General features: G+C 40.3%; 1 protein-coding gene across 1 annotated transcript; it reads left to right on the top strand.

Annotated features, from left to right (window-relative positions):
• The first annotated feature begins 5,944 nt into the window (after window positions 1-5,944).
• LOC140948957 (uncharacterized) lies at window positions 5,945-7,738 on the top strand. The gene has a single exon (XM_073398244.1). The coding sequence runs from the start codon at window positions 5,945-5,947 to the stop codon at window positions 7,736-7,738; it is 1,794 nt and encodes a 597-aa protein (XP_073254345.1).
• Window positions 7,739-18,405: the final 10,667 nt, after the last annotated feature.

Here is an 18,405-nt window from a genome sequence, read left to right as displayed (position 1 = left end):
AATATTTATACGATGCTCATTACTGCCGTCCATATTTCCCGCCTGATTAACTCAAAGGGTACTGGGTATCACCCGTAAAAATGATACCCAAATTGACGGGTATCACCCGCCATAGTACGTACTATAGTGCGACTGAGAAAGTGCTGTACTGGATGGTGCAGGATGATGGATAAAATGTGTATGTAATTGCACGTTTATCGCTCTTATTATAAAAACTGGTACAGCACGCTGTCACTGAGGTTATATTTGGACGTGCAAAGCAGTATTTAATCGGTGTATGACATTTGCAGACTGCAGACTGTAGACCGCAGACTGCAGACTCCAGACTGCAGGAGGCAGCAACACTGTAAATTGAATGAAAAAAAACATATTGTAATCAAGGTGGCGTCATCATCAACATTACCTTTTTCCGAGAGGTACCTGTAAGGCCTAGAAGCGAAGTTTTTTCACGCAAATTACACCGACCTGATTCCTGAAGGAGTTGTTGGCTGTTCGTCTCGTATTGAATTAGAGCAGAATAATGTCTGCCCATGTCACAAACTCGCTAATGAATCCATAGCAACCGGCTAGCAATTTAGCCTGCCCCACAGGCGAAACTAAACTCTTGTTATATTAGTCTGTCTGTGAAACAACGCCAGAATCCTTATTCTACGGAGGCCCCAACTGTGTACTAGGATTTGAGCATGAGCAATGATTGGCCTGTTAAAAAGCCATTGTCGATTTGCCTATTTAGAAATTCAAAATGCACTTCCGGTAATTCCTCGAGTCCAGGTAGGATCTGTTCGGTTTAGATTATTTGGCATATCCTTAAATACTGCTAAGATGAAATACGTCATTTAAAAGGTGTTAAATGTTCGTGATTTATCCTAGTTATTTTTGTAGACGTAACTGTAGTGAGCACGAAGTGCTCGCAATCTAAACACTTTTTTTTACAGAAGACTTCTATTTAGACAGGCATTAATGGGCATTGCTACTTGTCATTATCAATTCACAATAATCAAAGAAGAATAAAGAATCAACGCAATTAGTGATATGCCGGGTGAGTCAATCAAGAGTCGCGTCGGTGAAAAATAGCCAACAGCATCTTGGAAATAAGGCCAATGTAACTTTGCGCAAAAACATCAACCTTGTCCCAGGTTACTTTCTCACTTTCACACGATGTTATATTTTTGATGGTGTCACCTTTATTAGGAAGATTTTTGGTGTCTTTTAATTTAAAATCTGCAATCTGTGGTCTGCAGTCTGCAGTCTGCAGTCTGCAAATGCCATACACCAAAAAAAGTTGTGAAAGCCTTTATTTTGTTCATTATTTTTGCCTTCTTCGTTTACCTATCCTTCCTGGTGTTGTTGACACTTTAACAGACCAGTTCATTTGGTTGCGGGCGGACACTACTTGACACTGCGGTAAGCAGAGAAGAACAGCTTAGAGCGAACATTTCGGATGATGCCGGTGAACAGGATCGCGACGATTTACGACGTGGACTGATCTTTGGCAGGTATGTTGTGCAGCTTGGCATTTCGCTTTCACTGAGCGATAAGCCAGAAAACCTCTAGATGTAAACTTAAGCTTAACACTGATCTTTGCTATTAAAAGACTGTCAAGAGTAGACAATGTGTGCGCCAAGTTTCGACAACCTGCTCTAACGACAACTTTTCTAAAGAAGGTTCGTTTTCAAAGAACAACAGGTGTCACCTCTGTGACTCCGAAGCTGGTATTCTTCGTCGTTGCTTGGACTGCAGTGCAACAGCAAAGGTTTGCGAATCTTGTGCTATTTCACAACAAATTAGATATTTTTCATCGTCTGGAAATCCTTAAGGTACTTAAAACTAAGATGGTCCCTGATCTAGGTACTTAAGTTGGTGTAAGTTGCAATAGACAAGTACGAGGTGATTGAAAATGTAAATTTCTACAGGTTCAACCCGCACTTCAAATTCAATTGCTGTAAATCCAGTCAATCCCCCTTATGCTTTTAAACGTCATGCTAATTATTTTATTTTTGAGATAATGTTCGTGGTGGGTACTAAGAGAAAGCATTTGCATTATCAGCTGCTCTAACTGCATCTTATTGAATTTGCGTAAACTAGGCTAGAAACTGCTCTCAGATCCATTTGTCAGCTACTTTATTTGTCAGTTATTACAATGTATCGTTTTGCTTTTTTTTCAAATTATTATCTTATTAAATTTCATATATAGAAGCTGAAGTAGACGGTCTAACATAATTTTATAAATATATACCTGCCTTACTCTCACGTGCATCCCCAGCTGCCTCTAAACAAGAGCTAAACAAGCCTTGGTTTCTGTATTACTGTAGCTTGTATGTACCACCATCACAAAGATTTTCCTTTCTACCCGTTGTTCTATGGTTTTACAGATCCCACTTGAAACCAATGTATGCATTGGAAGCTGCCCCCTTGTTGGTTTGTCATTTTCAGTACATTTCCTTTGAAAATGGTTGAAAAACAAGTTTATTAAAACTAGTTGGCGTGAAATATAGGGCTAAGAAATGCATCTTTGATCCTTGTCTCATGCTTTATGTGCCATATTTAATTTGTTATTGTGAAAAGTATACTTAGCATGCATTGCAGCTATTTCTACAGGCACTCCACGCAAATAATTATGGAAACAAATAATTCAACAATTAGAACGTAACAGGGTTAAAAACCCCAACTGGGACTGGAGGCAACCAATAAAACTATTAACAATCAAGGCTGCAACTAATTAAAGAACAAATCAGGCAAGTGACCACAGCAGGACCCGAAACAAGGACTGCTAGATTGCAACTTGTCTTCCTTACTCAGCCAGTCACTTCCTCCTGAGTACGGCATTCCATAATTTTTGTTTACGAGGAGGAGAATAATATATTTAGTTGAACATCCACGAATCACTCCACAATGGCCATGTCTCTGTAACGGCCATTTTTTGTGGACAGTCCATACATTCACTCTTGTTTCAACCTCTCTACAAGGGCTGCCTCTTCTGTCCCCCGGGTGGCTGTTGTAGCTATAGAGGGTTTCAACTGTAGTACTTTTTCATCTTACCAAGAACCCTGCACAGTGCTTGACAGACATCAGTGCTCATTTAACATCCTGCTCTCTCTGGCCTCTTTTGTATTTATTGTTATTTCTATGATTTAAAATGTGGTGCTATAAAGCCACTCGTCAATGATTTCTTTAAGTTCAATGTACTGTAGTTGATTTACACATCTGCTTAATGTGCATTGATTGCTGTGTTTTATATGTTATTGCACTCTTACAGCAAATAACTTAAATATTTCCCTTTTGCCTTTTTCAGTTCTGTAGTATTTCAAGTGGTTGTCAATGTACATCTTTGCAGCTGTGAACCCAATTTTTTTAAAATTTACTAAGCTTAGTCTTAGGGGTTCCACACCAACCATGCAAGAGTTGACATTCAAATGTTTTGAGTTATTGTGCATGTAACTGCTGGTATCCTGACCAGCGGGCTTACCCCCTTGTTTATTAGGAGCATGCGCATGGGGCCTCGGCATTGGCGAGCACGAGGCCACCGTGAAATAACCTGAAGTTTTCACTAACGTTTTCTTTAAGTTTCCCAAGTGTTTTGTAAGTCGTTTGTTTCAGTTTTTCTTTCTCGTGCTACGGATTTCTAAAGCTTTCTAACGGATGTTTGTGATGATACTTGTGAGTTGATTCAGCCTCGTGTATGATTAAACGTTTTGCTGTTATGTTCATCGCCACGGCTATCACGTGCCGCCATTCACAGCCACAGTTATTTCACGACGTCATGGACTTTATGGATTTACAAGGATAGTTACGGTGGTGCTTCTATTCATCTATAGTTTTGATCTGGTTTTACGGTTCTGGGGATATTTACGGTCATGGAAGGTGAAGGCAAGGAATTTGCGGCTTATTTTGAGGATGACAATTTGCTGAGCTTGCAAGTTTCGCGTTCGCACTCCCCAACAATAGATACGGAACTGTTTCGTGTTATATGCCGCTTCACACTCAGCCAACGGATGCAGCATCAGAAACGGAACTTCCTGATTCAGTAAAGGTTCAAGGTTCGCCGTTACAAAGGTTAAAGGATCATAGAACTGTGGCGTTACGTCACGTAACTAGACAGATAAACAAAATGAAACCGCTACTTGCTGATCTTAACAATTATGAATTTGTGTCAGTTGAAATGGAAGGTCTTAACAATTTGCTTGTTAAACTGCAAGATGCTCAGGATAATTATGTTGACGCGTTAGAAGATGAAACTGTTATTGTTAATGCCAATTCATGGTACGATGCTCACGATGAAGATGTCTTTAAATTTAAACAGTCTGTCACTGAATATTTGTCCACGGCGAAAAGGCATCAGTCAAATGAAATAAACTCTGTTATCTCTCGTGGGTCTCATCGCACAAGGAAGTCAAATCACTCTAAACGGTCCACCTCATCTTCAATTTCATCTAAAGCTAAGTTGATAGAAGCAAAAACTAAGGTTGCAGCATTGGAAATTGAAGCATCATTTCTGAAGGTAAAGCAAGCGCTTAAAATGGCAGCTGAACATTTAGAGTTAAAACAGAGTTTAGCTCAAGCTAGGGAAGAAGAAAGGATTTACGAAGAAATGAAGAATGAAGAGTCAACCTTTGCACCTGTTCATACACAAAGTCCTTCGATTTGTACAATACAATCAGGTAACTCTGCTGGTTTGGAACCACCTTCGCAGCAGCAACTTGTAAGTTCTTTAGGCGTTGCAGATTATCAACAGCCTTTACAAGCTAGTCCTCTTAGTGCATTTACAGTACCTCAGAAAGGACCCATTTACACAACGCCGATAAATACTGGTGCATCACGGAGTAAGGAAGAGACTACGGCCTATGCAGCAAAATCCCACGAACACCCCTCGAGTGTACATTCTTCATCATACCCATCTTTAGCAACGACTCCTGCTGTTACGTATACTGCTCCTGATCAGGTATGGTGTCTGCCACCATCATCACCACAAGGTTGTTCGACAAGTTTGTCAGTCAAAGACAATACTTTCCAAGACATTGTGGAAATTCAACGAAAACAAACTGAGTTGTCTCAGACTATTGTTAACCAGCAAGCAAGGAGTCTTTTGCCATCGAACGAGCCTCCTATGTTTTATGGTGATGCTATGGAGTATCCATTATTCATGACTGCCTTTGAGTCATTAATCGAATGAAAGGTTGAAGATTCCAATGAGAGATTATATTTTCTGGGTCAATACACGTCAGGTAAAGCAAAAGAAATTATACACGGATGTCTACAAAGGAAAATGGAAGGATCCTATGAAGAAGCTAAGAGACTTTTAGAGAGACAATTCGGTGATCCATTCAAGATAGTAAACGCCCACATCACGAAATTGTCTTCTTGGCCACCAATCAGTTCAAATGATGGTTTAGCCCTCCAAGATTTCTCTTTTGCCCTGGATCAAGCTAAGTCTGCTATGAAAGGCATGTCTCATATGGATGATTTAAACACTGCTCATGTACTGCGTCAACTGTGGGAAAAGTTACCTAAGTACCTGCGAACCAAATGGACTGAAAGGAACAATAGGACAAAAATTGCAAAGGGAAGAATAGCCGACTTCGAAGAGTTCTCTCAATTCGTGCGTGAACAAGCTAATCTTGCCACATATCCTGTGTTTTCAGATTAATATGTTTGCAAGCCAAATCATGATGAAAAAGACAGAGGCACTCATCTTAAGTTTACAAGAAAGCCGCTAAAAAGGGGAAAAGGGACAAACCTTGCTACTGGTGTAAATCAGGAAGATAGCAATCAACAGACTGTTGTATGCTCTTTATGCAAGAAGCCTCATAACTTAAACGAGTGTGAACAGTTTTTGAAGAAATCTCTGAGTGACCGTCGAGACTTTGTAGTAGAGAAGAAACTGTGCTTCGGCTGCTTTAGCGACCAGCACATTGCAAAGCATTGCAAGGAAAGGCAAACGTGCTAAATGTGCAACAAGCAGCATCCAACGTCACTACACAACCCTGATGGAATTAAGAAATCGAACGACAAAGGTGACAAGAACCAACCTCAAGATAAACATCGAGTTAGTAGCAATCACACTGCCATCTGCAACATAACTGAAGCTGGAGATGTGCCGATTAACATGGGTATATTGCTAGTGTGGTTGTTTCAAAAGAGTAATCCAGCGAAGAAAATACGAGTTTATGCTTTACTGGACAATGCCAGCGGTGGAACGTTTGTGAATGAAAGTGCAGCTAAGGCTCTCGGCTTTGAAGGAAGTAGCACTGACCTCACTCTTACTACAATCCATGGAACACACAGCGTAACGTCGAAGGCCATTGAAGGATTAGTCGTAGCTAATGTCAAGGACGAGAGTGCAAGGTTAGAGTTGCCCAGAACTTTCACGCGAAACATCATTCCAGCGGACCGCAGTGAAATACCACGACCTGATGTAATCAGTAGGATGTCTCATTTGAAGGATGTTAGTGCCGAACTTCCCCCCTACATGGAAGGTGTTGAAGTGGGTCTTCTTATCGGATTAAACTGTCCAAGTGCCCTACGGCCAAGAGAAATTGTTTACGGTGGAGAATCAGATCCATATGCCGTACGGTCGCTGCTCGGATGGTACATAAACGGTCCTTTCTATACTCCCTGTCACAGTAGCATCTTAACGTGCAACAGAATTTATCTTAATCAGCAAGACACCTCATCCCCGCGAGGATATGTAGTCTCTCAAAGGACGGTTAAGGAACAGATAACACCGCAGGCAGTTGTACGAATGTTTGAACTTGACTTCTCCGAAAAGGAAAAGGGAATATCAATGTCGCGCGAAGACATCAAGTTCTACGAGACTGTGGAAACTGGTATCGTTCACCTCGAGGACTTGCACTATGAAATGCCCCTCCCTTTCAAACATAAGAACACTCAGCTCCCAAACAACTATGCTCAAGCTGAGAAGCGCCTGAACAGCCTCAAGAAACGTCTAATGTCTGATGACAAGTATTACACGGATTACTGCAGCTTTATGTCTGATATCATTTCGAAAGGGTACGCTCGGAAGGTGGATGACGATCTTAAAGATCAGTTGGGCAGAACCTGGTACCTGCCGCATCACGGAATTTATCACCCGCAAAAGCCAACGAAAATACGCGTGGTGTTTGATTGCTCGGCCTCATTCGAAGGACACTCCTTGAATGACAAATTGCTCCAGGGACCGGATCTCAGCAGTAACTTAGTCGGTGTTCTTAACAGGTTCCGGCAAGAAAAGTATGGTTTTATGGCAGACATTGAAAAAATGTTCTTTCAAGTAAGAGTAAGGAAGGAAGATCAAAGTTTTCTCAGGTTTGTATGGTGGCCAAACGGAGATTTACAGAAGGAGGCAGAAGAGTATTGCATGACAGTGCATTTGTTCGGTGCAGTATCATCCCCTACATGCGCTAATTATGCACTTAAACGCACTGCTGACGACAACGAAGATGAGTATGGGTCAGAAGCGGCCAACACCCTGAGAAGGAACTTTTATGTGGACGACGTTCTCAAATCGGCAAGCACAGAAGATGAGACTATTAAGCTAGCAAAGGACACCACAGCAGTTTGCCAAAATGGTGGATGTAACTTAACCAAGTTTGTGGGAAACACAGAGCGTATCATCAGCTCAATCCCAGCGTATCATCAGCTCAATCCCTCAAGAACACAGAGCAGAACTGGTGAAGAACCTCACACTTGGCCAGGACAAGTTACCCATAGAAAGAGGGTTAGGAGTTATTTGGTGTATTGAGTCAGACACGTTCAACTTCAGGATTGAACTTAAGAATAAACCTTGCACGCGGAGAGGCATCCTATCGACCATCAGCTCCATTTATGATCCCTTGGGTTTCATCGCTCCTGTAGTACTGGTCGGAAAGAAAATTTTGCAGGACATCTGTCACACTAATAGCTGGGATGAGCCAGTCGACGATGCCATCCGCAGCAGAGAAAATGCAAGGGGTGACAGGCCGCACATCTATACCGGCGTAAAACCTTGTGTAAACCTTTTTTTATTTTAGCTCTAACGAGCATGTCCTTTAGGGATTTTCCTTTCTTGTAGGAAATGATAGGTGGTTCTTTGAAAATTTGGCGAAGTAACGGTTCGTTTTGTATAAGATTCCAGTTTTTCATTAAAACTTCTTTTAAAGTAGACACTGAGGACTGGTACTGTGTCACAAAAGGCAATATTTCTTTTTCCTCTTTGTTGTTGTGTTTCAGGAGAGCAGACTCCCTCTCTGTGAACTTTATATCTGATAGAAGGTTTTCTATCATAGTTTATGGGTAGCCCCTGTCAATCAAGCGTATTTTGAAATTTGAAATATTTTCCTCAAACGTAGATTTTGAGGAGTTTGTTCGTAGGATTCTCAAGGCTTCTCCTTTGACAATACCTTTTTTAACACTCGGCGGGTGACAAGAGGTGAAATGTGTGTACTGGAAGGTTTCCGTTTTTTAAAATATGTCTTTACATCAAGGATAGATTTTTCCTTGAATCTTGTGCCTTTGTATACAATCGTGTCTAAAAACACAGTCTCAGTGTCAGATATTTCGGCCGTGAATTTGATAGTTGGGTGATGTAAGTTCGCTTGTTCGATGAAGGCTTCGATGTCTGGTTTACTGATGTCCCATAGGGAAAAGATATCGTCAATGTAGCGTTTCCAAACTGTAGGTTTAAAAACGGTTCTGCTTAGAATTGTCGTTTCAATATGTGCCATGAAAATATTGGCAAAAGAAACTGCTGTCTTTGTACCCATTGCAGTGCCATGGGTTTGTAAGTAGTGTTTTCCATTGAACTGGAAAGAATTTTCTTTGAGGATAAGTCTAAGCATTTCCCTCAGGTAATGTGTAGGAATAGGAGGGTTGTCTTTGTAGAAGTTTTCATATGCTTTGCAGACAATTTCAATACCCTCGTTTTGTGGTATATTTGTGTAAAGACTTGTCACGTCCATCGAAACAAGAAATGTTCGTTTTTTCACCTTTGTGTTTTCAATAAAATTTATAAAGTCGGTGGTATCTTTAAGGTATGATTTCTGTATTTTTGATATTGGTTGCAGTAATGTATCAACAAAAGAGGAAATTCTTTCTGTTGGACCATCGCAGCCGGAGATAATTGGTCTCCCTGTAATGGTTGGCTTGTGAATTTTCGTTAGAGTGTAGAACTCTGGTATTCTGGGTGGATTAGGTGTTTGAGCCATTTTCTTGTCATGTCATCAATATGATTTTCACGGTGAAGATCTGTAATTAGGCGCAAGACCTTACTGTGCGTTTCTTTCACCATGGGTTCAGAGAGAGGTCTGTAGTTATGTTTGTCTTCGATTTGTATTTGACCCTCTCTTATTTTGTTGGTTTTGTTCATGACTACTGTAGTGCTCCCCTTGTCCGCTTTTTTAAGGTTGATGTTTGTGTTTTGCTTTAATTCTGTTAAAGCTTCGTGTTCCTTGCGTGACAAGTTATTTTTTGGCTTTGTTATTTTTATCTCTGCGAGTTGTGATTTAACTTCTTCCAGATAGCTCTCGAGGGCTACTGATGGTTGAACCGGTGGGTTCCAGTCAGATTTAACGTAGAAAGGGTGAACTTCCCTATTTTTTCCGTGGAACATATATTTAAGGCGCATTCGCCTTGCAAAATTTTCAAAATCTCGTAGCAACTGTCGTCGCATTTTGTTTCTGTTAATAGATTTGTTGACTGGTATAAATTTGAGACCTCGAGAGATTAAACTAATTTGCGCGTCAGTTAATTTTCTGTTTGAGAGGTTCTTAATATGTTTTCCCCCTTTGGTAGTTTGTTAACTGACTTTTCTCTTGGAAGACTTTTTTCTCCTTTCATTGCGTGTAGCAGTTTTCCTTTGTATTTTTCTAGAGAATGATTTCCCTGTAATTTTGTTTGAACCTCCCACGGTGTCGTTCACACATTTAACAGACATTTGTGAGTACTTTTCACAATTTTTATTCTCTGTGTCACTATTAAGTTTTGACAAAAGGTACTCGTATTGCTCTTTTAGTTTTGAAGCTAAAGCTTTGATTTCATTACGATCCTCTGTAGTAGATACGTTTACATTTTTGCTGTCCTTGCGGCCCTTACGGTTTGCTAAGGACATTTCCTTATGTAGTTTCTGTTTCTGTTTTTCTAGCCGACGGTAGTGAAACTTAGTTAGGGCTTCGACAAAACCGCGCTCGGCTTTCTGTTTGATGGCCTTAATGTCCTTTTTAAATTGTTCATCTGCCGGTATGTTGGCCCGTGCAGAGTATCTAAGTGGCTTCGGACAAGTGTTCCTTTCCAAATGATTTTTCAGAAGTTTTATGGAATCTTCTGTTTTCTTTATCTTTGCTGTTGTGGTGGTTGGAACTTCGCTTGCTTTCCTTTTTAAATCTTTCTTTTTTGCTTCGTTCTTCCTTAGTGGTTCTTGTGGTGGAGGTTGTTGGTAGCTTGTCAGCCCATAGTCCTCGGTGTCGCTGCTATTTTCGTCTCCTCTACCGATCAGTTGATCGTATCTTGTGTTAAGCAGGCTCTGAGAGGTTTCGGCTTCTATGTTGAGCAGGCTCTGAGAGGTGGCGTCATCACTATCGCCCTCCATGTTAGTTTTCTGAAGAAATGTGAGTTTTACAAGCAAGACCGGCGGTTTCGAATCTTACGATTCTCATCAGTTGCTATGTAGTTGGAAGGTTGAGGTTAACTCTGAACCATTCCGAATTGCTAGATTAACTAGGGGTAGATGGGAAAGATGGCGAAATGAGCTGTACCTACTTGAAAGTTTGAAAGTACCAAGAAGCTTTAAGCCCTCGGAGTTTGGAAGGATTGTGTCCACGCAACTCCACTGTATGTCTGACGCTTCGACGTGTGGTTACGGTCAATGCTCGTATTTAAGGCTTGAAGACGAGCACGGCAAAGTACATGTCTCTTTTGTTATGGGAAAGGCGCGAGTGATGCCAAAAAAGACCGTCAGCATTCCAAGGTTAGAGTTAGTTGCAGCCTCAGTCTCTGTCAAGATTGGTAATGTTCTAAAGGATGAGCTAGAGTATGAGAACATTGAGGATCACTATTGAACGGACAGTAAAGTCGTCCTAGGCTTTATAAGTAACGAATCCAGTCGGTTTCATGTCTATGTTGCCAACCGGGTTCAACTCATTCATGATCACACCACCCCCTCACAGTGGCATTACGTCGAAACCACTTCAAATACTGCAGACGAAGGTTCAAGGGGTATGTCAACTAAAGACTTTGTTGCGAAATCACAATGGATTCAAGGCCCTGACTTCCTTAGAAAACCTACAAGCAGTTGGCTGAAAGAAAAGTCATACAAAGACACTGTGGACCCAGATTCCCCCGAAGTGAAGAGCACTAAGGTTAACACATGTGTAGTGAAAGAGAGTGACGTCATAGTTGAGAGACTTCTCAGGTTCTCAAGCTGGCACAAAGCGAAGGTAGCTGTCGCACTATGCCTAAAGTACAAGAGGAAGCTCAGAGAAAAGGTCATGTCTAAAGGGAAGGAGTCCAGTGCTGGATCACCAGAACGAAGGTGTGTTAGTAACACCCCTGCAAGTACAGAACTTAACGTCGCCAACTTACAGGAAGCAGAAGTGGAGATCATAAAACAAGTACAAAGACAAGCATTTCCATCGGAAATAAGAAGTCTCCAAATCGTTCAAGCGAACGCTAAGTACGGTAGCTGGGAAGTGGAAAAGGAGAAGAAGGCTGTGCTGAAGAAAACCAGTACGCTTCGCACGTTAGACCCCTTCCTAGACAGTGATGGTGTCATGAGAGTTGGCGGGCGAATACGGAAGGCAACACTATTGGAGTCACTCAAAAATCCTGTCATCTGACCAAAGCCAAGCCACATTACCGCACTGGTTATCAGCTACGCGCACGAAAGAACACTCCATAGCGGAAGAGGAATTACGTTGAATGAGCTTCGTACTAGTGGCTATTGGATCGTCGGTGGAAATTCGATGGTCAGGCAGTGAGAACACTCCTTTGCGAAGCAGAATCTACAATAAATAACAGGCCTCTTACGGTAGAGACACTCAGCGATCCTCTTTCAGAGCCACCATTGTCGCCAAGTATGCTGCTGACAGGAAAGACAAGGCTCGTGCTACCTCCACCAGGAGGATTTAAGAGAGAAGACTTATACTGTCGAAGGAAATGGAGACGCACACAGCACCTAGCACAAGAGTTTTGGTCAAGGTGGAGCAAAGAGTACTTACAACAGTTACAAGCAAGAATCAAGTGGACTAGGCCAAAAAGAAATTTCAAGGTTGGAGATGTGGTATTGCTGAAGGAAAACCAGTCTCCGAGAAACAGATGGCCTTTGGGTAAGGTCGTAGCCACGCATCCTGATGATCAAGATCGAGTCCGATCGGCGACAGTGCTGACAGGCATTGGCTGCAAGTTGGAAAGGCCTGTTAACAAGCTCGTCTTACTTTTGGAGGCGTAATGTTTAGAGACCGGGATTCCTCGACGAGGAGCCCGAGCTTTTATGAACGCTTTTTCTAGGAAATAAGTTTTAGGACTGTTCACCGTCGCGAATTCAGGTCGTAGCTGTGGCATTATGCTAATTAGTTCCACGAATTGAACATTTCACTTCCGGTTGACGTCCTCCTCGGCCGAGTCCAGAGTATCTTAAGGTTCCTATTAAGTGCCAAGAGGGAAGCCCTTGATTAGGGGAAGTAAATAAATAATGCCTATTAGAGATCGGTCTTTTACTACACTAATTGGCTTAAAATAACGTACATTAAAACACACCCCATACTACAAAAACACGTCCGCCTATACTTCTTCAGCCTAACTACGCGCCCATCGATCAACGCTAGGAAATGACATCAACCAAATCAGTTTCCAGTCATTTAGCACTTCATCATAATAAGCCTGTTAAGAGGTATTTGCCGTTTCGCGAATAATAGCATAAAAGAAATTGTTGATGGGAAAAATAAAAATATACTTTCAGGAAACATTTAAACAATTCATTCACAGTTTGATGAGGGTGTCTGTAAAACCAGGAACAGGCCCGGAACACTATTCTTGGAACACCCCGGAACACCCGCGGAATACCCTGGAACAACCCCCCTGATGGGTCCTCCCCGGAACACTGTTAGTTATAAAAATTAGCCAAAAAAATTGCAAAATCAAAAAAACCCTAAAATATCGTCAATGAATCAATAAATATACCTGAAAGAACCCTTATTGAATGAAGTCAAGAAAACAAAAGAAAACAAAACAACAACAGCAAGAACAACAACAAATACAAGAAAAGATTTAGATTAGACCCAAGCGAATGGCACATGAAGGACCCAATTTGATGTCTACCGTGTTCGAGTAGTATCACTTATAAAATTCACTTTTATTCTTGTCTTGTTTTCTTTGAATTTGATAGTTTGTCTTTCATTAAAAAGGAAAAATGTTTTTTGCTTTTGTTTTAGTGTTTTATTTGAATTTTCCAGCTAATCTTTCATTTCCAAAATTTATCGCGCTTGATTTCTCAAATTGCGTTTTTATTTTCAAAATGAGGTAGATATGGATCTCACTGACGTGACAGCTTCAATAGTGCTTCGTCAGCAATACTCAAGGCCAGGACACTCAGACATATATAATGGCCGAACGAGACAGAGAGGGTGTTCTTTCCTAGGAAGTTGAACCAACAACCATCAGAACAGTCGCATGGACTGTTAGGCTAAAACAAAAGTATTTATTCCAACGGAGGAACTACAGGACAACTCACTAATCTCAAGACAAAAGGAAGAAGCAAGCTTCGGGTGGATCTCGAAGATTTCAAGGGACAAACAGCTTACGCCGAGCACGACTTGTTTGAAGTTGCTGATGAAGGAAATAAATACAAGCGGACTCTTGGTACATATACGGGTGAGTGCTTCCTTCCTCCTTCCTTCCTTCCTTCCTTCCTTCCTTCCTTCCTTCCTTCCTTCCTTCCTTCCTTCCTTCCTTCCTTCTTTCCTTCCTCCCTCCCTCTTTTCCTTCCCTTCTTCCTTCCTTCCTTCCTTCCTTCCATCCTTTCTCTCTTGTACAATTGTTGTATTCCTCCCTCCAAAAGCGGTTCCCAAATTTGTTGTTATTTTTAGCTACTTGTTATCACCACAGTATTTCCCCTGGAAACCCCCTGGTTATGCCACAGAATTTTTAGTCATTATATTAAAAGGGCCGGGTGCCTCTGATTTTCCAGAGGTGGCTTAAGACATGTCATCTGGTTGAGATATTTTGGGTTATGATTTTTCTCTTTTGTAGGAACTGCTGGGGATTCCATTAGGTATAATAATGGTATGGCGTTCTCCGCTAAAGATCGAAGCAATGATAAAAGTGGCATTAATTGTGCCGCATATTGGAATGGAGGCTGGTGGTTCAATTCCTGTCACCACGCCTTTCTGAACGGCTTCTATTATCATGGCTCACACTCCAATGCCTAGGGAGGTGTGATATGGTATGAATGAAGGGGGCCAGGTACTCTGCCAAACGTGCGGAGATGAAAATTAAACCAGTTAATGCCTAAAAGGTAGTCGACATACATTTCCTCACCAAACGTGACTTTGGCCTTCGCAATAGTAAGTTAACAATTTTTGGTTAATGAGACAGTTTAACCTTCTTTGATTTTTGTTAGCTTCATTGCAGATTTAAAGCTTACACCAAAGTTTTATTATTATTTTTTTATTTCATTTTTTTTGTATGGTCTCTGTTACCTCAAATTAAATGAGCAAGGTGTGGCTTTTGGTTTCATATGCAAAGTGGCGTATCATGTATCGTTGATGATTCGCGATTGTGTAGTAAACTTCCCAATGACCCGGACTCCTTTGAATATCACGGCGTATACATAGGCTGTGATCTATCGTTGCATGGGATATCATATGAAGTAATTATTTACGAAATAATATATCTTAGGGTCAAAAAACTCTAGAATGAGGATCTTTTATTTTTTTTACAAGCAAACCATATTGTCCATTTTGGATTATGGTTGCATGACCTGCTTAGACTTTGTCGTAAAGAGGATTGAACGCTTGAATGAATAAAATCGGGCTATGCATGGTAAATTTTAAATGCCAGTTTAGGAAAACGTGCTCCAAAGAAAGGTGACTTGAGTTGTTCTTTTTACGCTGGGTAATCGTAGGCGTTTTTCGTGCTTTTTTAACTTAAAATCAGCTGTATATCTGTATATATATGTTAATTGCATTTCCTCCAGAGTTAAAACAAACATTCAAACAAATGTTAAACTACAGCTTGTTTATAAACTAGGAATTATTTTGAGTGCATAATAAAACAGTTGATACACCATCCTTGTTCTTTTTAATGATAGCATATATGTATTTAGTATATACTAAAACAATGGATAGTGTTTTTTGCCTGCTCTGATTGGCTACTCAATCAGCGAATATCCAGCACTATTCACTCATTCACCTCCAGTTCCTCCGAGCGAGCGACGCCAAACTCGCGTAAGTTGAGAGCAAAATGCCTTCCCGGTTTGCTGCCGTAACAAACAAAGAAATTTCACAACTAATCAAGCAAGCTGTTTCCGAAATACACGAAGAAGGTGACGAAGTTCGGTTTTGAAGTTTTAAAGCTTTGTCTTTTTGACTTGAATTTATCGATAAAACCGGTGAAAACGTTTTTTGTTTACAAATAGAGTACTAAAGTGATGACGTCATAAAAATGAAATTTCTGAAATTATGGGATTTGTCCGGATATTCGGAAAGAACAATGTTCAAGAGGCCTACTTGCCAAAAATGAGCATTTCGGGGAAAATTGTCTCTGAGATCGTAGCCCAGTTATGCTTAGAAAACTCCATACAAACCCTTCTAATTTTTTTTTGGGTCGACCCCCAAAAGGGAGGACCTCTGGTGCCTGTAGAGGGGTGTGAGCGCACCTGTCACATTTCCCCACACCCTACGGGCCTGATTTACCCATTCATTCGTTACACAAGCAATTCAACGGCATTTTCAACTACACGCTTTCAATAATTAAATATTACTGAGAGCTTAGCATTCCTACTGAGAAGGTTTATCAGACCTTATCAAACAAAATAACTCGCCAGGTTTCTATTGGTTTAAAGTGTGAAATTCTCGATAACAATCCAAACAGAAAAGTTAAAACAGTCGTCTTATACTGAACACTTTTCCGAAAAATAAATAAATATAAGAAAAGTTTATTTAATCACGCCATTCATGGCAGATAAAATAAATTTCCACACTCAGCAGGAGCAGCTTGGAGCTGGTCAACAAACAAAAGTGTCTACAGACAATTGCAGTCTTAAATATAATGATCCCTGTAGGAGTATGAATATTTATAATTAGCCTCTTTTAGTTCCCCCAACTTCTCTTCATTTGGACTCGCGACGGGGACCCCGGTGCCAACTGAAATCAATTTGCTTCATAAGAATTAGCAGCTATGCTAAAAAAAGTTTGCACCCTTTCTTCTTGTCTAAGGAAAAACGTATGATGGTATCTACAGCTCTGCGTTATTTGGCTGACCAGTTATACGATTTCAAAAGAAGACTTTACAGTTTCAAATTCCTACGAAATCCATTGACCAATTGTCTTAGAAGTCCATGTTTCCCTCTATCCTGATGTAACTAATAATACCTTTTATAGAACTGTTTTATTTTGGCGATCGCTATGAAACAAATTTAATGAAGTCCATTTTATCGAGCAATATCTGTAAGATTTTACTAAGAAAGTATGTTCCCGATTTCCATTCATTTTGACGGAGAAAACCTAAAGCAGTGACCTATTCAAAGGTTCATACTGTATTTAACCTGAATGGATATTTTATCACAACAGCAAAAATCTGTTAATCAAAATGTTTATTGTTCAAGTCCCATTTATTGCTTTAATTGTAGTGAATGCGACGCAAACCCATAGGGAGACAATAATTAAACGTTTTAAAGCAGTAAAAAAGCCAAAAATAACATATTAACCGTCTTAAAGAAGCCATGAAGCTAAAGATAGCCTCGCTTTGCATTACTCTTACCTTTCTTGCCTTTGTTGGATTTACTAAGCTGCATGCACAGGTCAGAGTTTGCTACTTCATTCGTTTCGCAAGTTCTTTATAAGAACTGAATTTGACTTTCCAAATGTCGTGATTCTTTTACTGAGACACAATTTAGGGAACATGCACTATCTTTCTTTTATTTCAAAATAGGTCGAACGACGAGAGCGGCATGGCATCTATCATGGATATTTCAAGGCGTTTTTGAACTACAGCTTAAATATTTCCCAAGTGTTGGCTTCTTTTGACGTTGTGGATCTTATGGAATGTGCCTTTCGATGCATCACAAATTCAACATGCTTGTCGTTTAATATCGCCATATTACCCTTTGCGAATGCTACTAATTATGCATGTCGTCTGTTGCCTTCAGACAAATACAATCAGTCCAGCAATTTTGCACCGAGTCAGGAATTCCATCACTATGCCATAGTGGTAGGTTATACATGCAGTAAAAAAAAAAAACTGTTATGTTATTGAGAGAGTCTTGCTGATGAAGTGAATCAGTGATTTCTATTTTGTTTCATTATTGTAAAAGAAAAGCTTGCCAGTAATACCTTGTCCAACGCCAATCCAATATAAACGTTTCACTTCAATTCAATTTACACTGACTTCGAACAGAAGTAATTCATAAGTGCTCCTACTAACGAAGATCGCTTGCTTCAAGTTGTAAAAAAAAAAACCAAACAAAAAAAAACAAAACAAAACAAAAAACATTCTTTGTTGTTCTGTAATAAAATGGAGTAGTCATTTTTTTCTCGTTTGGGATCAGTTTTAAGTGATTGCCATCCGCTTGCAGGCTGCATTCATTTTGGTGTTTTCATCATACGTTTTACTTTTCCAGACTTAAATAATGCGAAAGGAGTTTCTTGGGCCAAAGGATGAAGCTCCAACAACGAAAGCAATAGCAACGGTAACAACAACATTATCAGCAAATAGCAAGCTTTGTTGATGTTGTTGCTTTTGAATGACAATAAAAGTTTAAAAGTGCAAATTTAAGTAAAAATACATTATGGAGAAAAAAAAAAAGAACTGAAAGAATAACTAATTATTAAAAAGTTAACTTAGTTGTGAAGGGTAGACTTTCGATTTTAATGACAGTTTCAGAAAATTATTGGCAAAATCAAAGGATAGCAATTATAACAAAATACAGAAACAAACACACAAAAAAACTACAATACGCCAGCATTGCATTTCAATAAATACACCGACGTGTTCATTCAATTACAATACATCAATTTTGCTACTGAATTGCTAAATTACTGGCGTTTAAATCAAAGATGGTGATTTATCCTCGCACGTACACGCAAATTCATAGCCCTACCGTGGTACAGGGAGGGAGGGGAAGGGGGGGGGGAGGGAGGGGGTTGATGGAACTGTTATTGTTAAACACTCCTTAGCCGCTTCTATAGACGGGTGGACCATGGGAAGAGGCGTGGTGCTGAG

Source organism: Porites lutea, chromosome 1, assembly GCF_958299795.1.
Source record: "Porites lutea chromosome 1, jaPorLute2.1, whole genome shotgun sequence".
NCBI classification, from domain to species: domain Eukaryota; kingdom Metazoa; phylum Cnidaria; class Anthozoa; order Scleractinia; family Poritidae; genus Porites; species Porites lutea.
This window is presented reverse-complemented; position numbering and strand designations above follow the sequence as displayed.

Bases quoted from the DNA above. Each gene is read 5' to 3' on its own strand.
- LOC140948957 (XM_073398244.1), top strand. From the start codon at position 5,945: ATGTGCAACAAGCAGCATCCAACGTCACTACACAACCCTGATGGAATT.